At 51.1% G+C, this 6,007-nt stretch overlaps 1 protein-coding gene across 1 annotated transcript; it reads right to left on the bottom strand.

The window, feature by feature from the left end:
• Window positions 1-84: 84 nt before the first annotated feature.
• Window positions 85-5,522, bottom strand: LOC105501014 (translational activator GCN1-like; the record flags this gene model as incomplete). Its single annotated transcript, XM_011926730.1, has 7 exons — window positions 85-420; window positions 510-653; window positions 932-1,024; window positions 1,304-1,465; window positions 3,456-3,620; window positions 5,076-5,291; window positions 5,405-5,522. Coding segments are annotated over 7 exons (1,234 nt in total), but the record flags the coding sequence as incomplete, so codon positions are not given.
• Window positions 5,523-6,007: the final 485 nt, after the last annotated feature.

Below are 6,007 nucleotides of genomic sequence, written 5' to 3'. Positions count from 1 at the left end.
TTAGCCAGGATGGTCTCGATCTCCTGACCTCGTGATCCACCCGTCTCGGCCTCCCAAAGTGCTGGGATTACAGGCTTGAGCCACCGTGCCCGGCCACGTCTGGAATTTTCTATAAGCCAAAGTTGGCTGTGGGGTCAGCAGTCCCCTCACCTTAGTGATGGCATTTAGGGCATCCCAGCTCTCCTCCAGAACCACAGGGCTGGAGTCGTTGAAGAGGCGGATCAGGCCCGAGACCAGGCTCCGCAGGTGGCTGGTGTAGTCAGCCTTCGAGCGGGAACAGTAGATGTTGAGGATGATGGCAGCAGCTTGCCTCATGCCCACCTCAGGGCTGCGGGTAGCCTCCAGCAGATCCTCAATGATGATCCGGTGCCCTGTGTCATCCTCTACGGAGAGGATCACAGCCTGACAATTGGCCATCTCCTGCAAACCACAAGGGCCATGTGTGCTGAGCAGGGATCCTCCGGACAGACGGGACATAAGAAAGCAATAGGAGCAGGCTTGCCCCTTACCAGCTGCTCATCTGGGGTCCCAAGCTTTTCCTTCAGGGCCAGCATGACCGCTGGGAGGATCACGCCAAGATGACGGGTGAGGGCATCACCAGCCACTGACGAAAGGAAAGCCAGCACCCGGGTGTTGACAGGTGGCGTTGTCAGCTGGTGGAATGACGAACATTAACTCAGTGAATACTGTGCCAGGTGCTGCGCTAGGCTCTGGGGAACAGATGGGTGGGCAAGAGAGCCCAAGCCCACTGCTCAGAGCCAAGCATCTACTCCAGCATATCCTGGAGGACAACAGGGGAAGGGTGCAATGCTTGCACTGCACCCTCCTTCCCCGGCCCCCCAACATCTACGTTCAGGACTGGTCTTCACTGCAGGCCCTGGAATGTCAATGCCCTAGAGCCAGAAGGTGTTGACCACATGTTGGGATTTACCTTGGGCACGAGGTAGGGCAGCACCACACGACTCTTAATAGCCATGACTTGCTTCAGACCATCCAAGGCAAACTCTGACACCTCCTCATCATCCTGCAGAGGGTGTTGAGGACAACCCTGAGGAATCTGCATCTCTGTTGTCTCAACCAGCCACTGCCAACTTCCTTCTCCACTTATTTCCCTCCCTCCTGTTGCACCCACATTTCCTCACTGTCAAAGACGAAGCACAAAGTCAAGTCTGATCTTGCTGTACCCACTCCCTCTGGAAGGCCCACATTCCGACTGCCTTGGCAGAATAATCGCCCTGCATTTTGCATCTACAAAGACAGCAAAAGCCAAACTGGTAGGTAGGTGTGTGGTAGATCCACTCACCAGCTGCTTTAGTAAAAATGGGAGAATGTCCTCCAGAGCCTGGTGGCCAATGGTGGAATGCAGCTGCTCGAAAGTCTTGGCTGCCGCCTCTCTGACCTCCTCCAGTGGGTCACACAAAGCCTTCCTTGCCGTAGGCACGAGGGATTCAGAGAAATACAGCACCTGCAATGGCAAGCTACAACTGTACCAGATGCAGGAAAGGCAAAGAAGGAGCAAAGCAGACAAGAAGCACAGGCAGGGGACTCTGACCCAGCTGGGCCACCCTAACTCTCTTTGCCTGACTTGTCTTTTAACTTAACTCTTTACTGTGAAATTTTTAAAAAAGGAGAGAAGGGGCCAGGCACGGTAGCTCATGCCTGTAATCCTAGCACTTTGGGAGGCCAAGGTGGGCGGATGACTTGAGGCCAGGAGTTCGAGACCAGCCTGGTCAACATGGCAAAATCCCATCTCTACTAAAAATACAAAAATTAGCTGGGTGTGGTGATGCACACCTGTAATCCCAGCTACTCAGGAGGCTGAGGCACAAGAATCACTTGAACCCAGAAAGCAGAGGCTAGAGCCAGCAGAAATGGTACCCCCATACTCCTGCCTGGGCGGCAGAGTGAGACTGTCTTAAAATAAAAATTAAAAAAAAAAAATGAAAAAGTAGACAGGGGCCAAGCACAGTGGCTCACGCCTGTAGTCCTAACACTTTGGGAGGTGGAGGCAAGAGAATCACTTGAGGCCAGGAGTTTGAGACCAGCCTGGGCAACATAGTGAGACCTCATCTCTACCAAAAATGCAAAAATTAGCCAGGTGTGGTGGTGCACACCCACAGTCCCCAGCTACTCAGGAGGCCATAGCGAGAGGATCACTCGAGCCCAGAAGGTCAAGGTTACGCTGAGCTATGATGGCACCACTGCACTCCAGTCTGGGTGACAGAATAAGACTCTGTCTCAATTTAAAAAAAAAAAGCAGAGAGGATGTGATGCACCCCCATGTATCCTTCACTGAGACTTAATAATCAACAGCTTGAATCTTTTAGATGAATTCTCAATATACCTCCCATCTTCTCTAAGAACGGCAAACTCCTTCCCATGGCATCTGGCCCTCTCTCTCCCTGGACTCTTTCTTTTGCTTATTCTCTTGGAAAATTCTAAGTCCTTCTTCAAGTCTCAATCCAGACTTTGTGCTCTATGAAGTCTTGGGTCTACAATGGAGCCAATAATGGCTCTGCTCCCTCGGTAACGATTCCAGCAGAGCAAACCCACTCTGCATTCTAATGACTGGTTGGCATGTGGGACTCGCCGCCGGACTGTGGGGACTTTGCAGGCAAGAACTCAGCCTCTGTGGAACTCTGCCTCTCCAATGAATCACAATTCTTTTTAATGACAGAATTTCTTTTGACTCCTTGCTAAATGTAAATTTTAAAAACCAAACGTAAGACAAACATCAATACAGGAGAAAAGGGATCCGGTATCCTAGGGATTCAGACAAGGATGCCCAAGCCAAGCAACTAGCTGCTTGCTTACATTTCTAGCGGGCCATCCACTTAACTGCTTTGGCGTTTTCATCCAAACACGAAGGCAGTGCCTGTAAGCATTCCTAACCTACTCCCCAGGGGGGTCTCCAGGATCAGTTACCTCAGGAACCAAGTAAGAGCAATGTACTTCACACCCTTTCGATGTTGCTGCTATGGAAACAGTATTGTTGCCAGACACAATACGCTTCCTCCCAGTGGGCACCACAACTCTTACCTGCTCCCCTCCTGCTAAGGGTGAGTGCATACCCCTCCCACTGCTCCCTGCCCTACCCACTCACACAGCTGTCCACCCCCTCTCCCAGAAGGAGGTGCACACATTTTTAATTGCACTTATAAAGCATCACAAAAGGGACTGATCCCGAGCAACCTCCACAGTTGTGAGAGAGAGATCATCTCCAGTTTCCAAAGGCCACTCAAGGAGGCATCCAAATCACTTAGCTCTTAGTCTGCAAAACTGACAGAAAACCTGAGAACACGGAGACTGAAATCCATGTGGCCCAGCCAGCACCTCCCCAGAGTGAGGCTGACTTGTCCCTGAGGGCAGCGCAAACCCCCTAGAGGTGAAGCTCCTCCAGTAACCTTCCCCCGCCCTCTGGGTCAGGTCGCCTGCAGTCCTTGTAAGATACTCACGGCGTCCCGGCTGGTGGACTTCATGATCTCACTTAGCCCAATGCACACACCCTGCCTCTCGTCGCTCTTCTGAGACCTCAGGCCTTCCTCAAGGATGGGAATGATCTCGGGGAGGATTTTCTCCCCTAACTTCCGCACGAGATCTCCCAATGTTCTCGCTGCAATCTGTCAACAAAGACCAAGCCAGGAAGTAAAGTCCCTGCAAAGCCCAGGACACCCGCAGGAGGACTCCAGAATGAGGGCCCTGAAACCTCCCAGACTTTATCTGAATCACTGACTTAACTTCCCCAAATGCTCTTACCCCTAAAGAGCCCCCAAATACTCTCTGTAGTGCTTGCAAAACATTAAAAAAATTATGTTTCACACACACCTACACAACCTAACATGAAGAGCCAGCACCTTACATATGAACAAAACGATTCATCTGCTGCTGCACAGTCAAGGGCAATTTCCCTGGATGACTGAAGCCTTAACACTGTGCCGTGGCTCAGTGCAAGCTGAACCTGGAACAAAGCTTTAAGGAAAAAAAAACCATCTACTTTCTGAGACCTCATGTAAACCCTTCTTTAGAGCCAAATACACAATTTGCTTGCTAGGGATCGCCACTGGAAGTAGGCCAAAGGAGATCGGCAGAAATGACGACCAGCCCACCTGGGCACCTCCTCCGGGACCACTGACCTGTCTGCCCCTGCCAGTGCGCCAGCCTGATCTCATGCCACACTGCTCCTCCCTGCCTCCTCACTCCAGCCACACTGGCCTTGCTCAGCCCCTACTGGTGCTATGTTCCTGCCCACTACGGGACTTCGGCATATCCTGTCTTTGTATCTAAAGCATTATTTATTCCCTCTGTCTGGAATGGTCTTACGCCACCTCCTCACCTGGTTAGTGCTTACTTATCTTTCATCTTCAAGCATCATTTCTTCTGAGAAGTGTTCACTAACACAGGCCCATCCCTCCCCAGCAGGTCAAATGCAGCTATTATAAGCTTTGCAGTACCATACAACACTGGCCACAGTCGCATTTTACACCTCTTTGTGTGGTTATCTGATTAATATCCATCTCCTTGACCAGACTATCTCTTACGAGGATAAGGAATGAGGCTGCCTTTCTTCTCCATTATGTCCCCAGGTGCTAGGTCTCTCTTAATGCACAGTAGATGCTAATAAGTATTTGCAGAGGTTGGGTGCGGTGGCTCACACCTGTAATCCCAGCACTTTGGGAGGCCAAGGCAGGCGGATCACAAGGTCAGGAGATTGAGACCATCCTGGCTAACATGGTGAAACCCCATCTCCACTAAAAATACAAAAACATAGCTGAGCATGGCGGCGGATGCCTGTAGTCCCAGCTACTCAGGAGGCTGAGGCAGGAGAATGGTGTGAACCTAGGAGGCACAGCTTGCAGTGAGCCGAGATCACGCCACTGTACTCCAGCCTAAGCGACAGAGCAAGACTCCATCTCAAAAAAATAAATAAAATAAAATAATAAAAAACGTAAAGAACACAATGTTCCTCTGTTAGGCAGGGTGTATGGGCACTTTCCCAGGCTCTGCAGACCCAGCTTTCTAGGCTCTGAAAGGAGGCACTGGGACTGCTGGTCCAAAACGAGGCTCAGGAAACTCACCGTTCTCTTATCTGCACACGTGCTGGCCAGGAAACCCAGCAGGAGCCCAAAGAGAGTGGGCAGGATCTCACGCAAGGTACGGGGGGTATTGGAGACAACAATCTTCCAGACATGCAGGGACGCCTGCCGCACCACCAGCTGGGTGTCTGAGCGGCCCATGTACAGCCCTGCCAACACCCGGTTCCGCCGCTCTACCCCCAGGGCAGTGATGATCGCCTGCAGCCAGTGGAAGGGGACAGAGAACACAGAGTAGTGAAGCCTCTAGGGCATGGGCATCAGGGCACACCGTGCCATCAGCAGGGGCAGGAAAGCCACTGCGGGGCAGGCACCTTGTTGGACTGGGCAGTTCCAAAGTTATCATCCTCGGAGGCAGTTTCTGTGGTCATCTTCCCAGTGACTCCTGAGATGTGAAACAGGAGATCCCCAAGGAGCTGAACAGAGCTGAACCTGAGAAGGAGGCCAACAACACAGTCACACAGCTGCAAGGAGCGGGCTCGGCACAACTGAGCACTGCATAGAAGATGGAAAGAAGTGCACCCAAAATATTCATGACGGTCATCTTGGAATGGGAAGTCAGGCGGTTTTCATTTCTTTACACTCGCCCACATATTTTCCAGGTTTTCTACTAATGAACGTACATTTAATGTTGGGGGAAAAAAGTTTTTTTAAAAAAAACATGTAAAAATTTCTATAACAAAGGTTATAAAAAATAAAGTGAGTACAAAAGGGGAAGCATTAACAGGCAAGTAGGAAGACTGATCATCAGAAGTTGAGGAACCAGGAGAGGCCTTAGAAGGATAAACTATTTCAGGCAGGGTGAAGTGGCTCACGCCTGTAATCCCAGCACTTTGGGAGGCCAAGGCAGACGGATCACCTGAGGTCGGGGGTTCGAGACCAGCCTGACCAACATGGAGAAACCACATCTCTACTAA

The sequence above is a fragment of the Colobus angolensis genome, unplaced genomic scaffold (assembly GCF_000951035.1).
Source record: "Colobus angolensis palliatus isolate OR3802 unplaced genomic scaffold, Cang.pa_1.0 Scaffold11903, whole genome shotgun sequence".
Lineage (NCBI taxonomy): Eukaryota > Metazoa > Chordata > Mammalia > Primates > Cercopithecidae > Colobus > Colobus angolensis.
The sequence above is the reverse complement of the archived record's forward strand: the minus strand, read 5'-3'. Positions and strand labels throughout refer to the sequence as shown.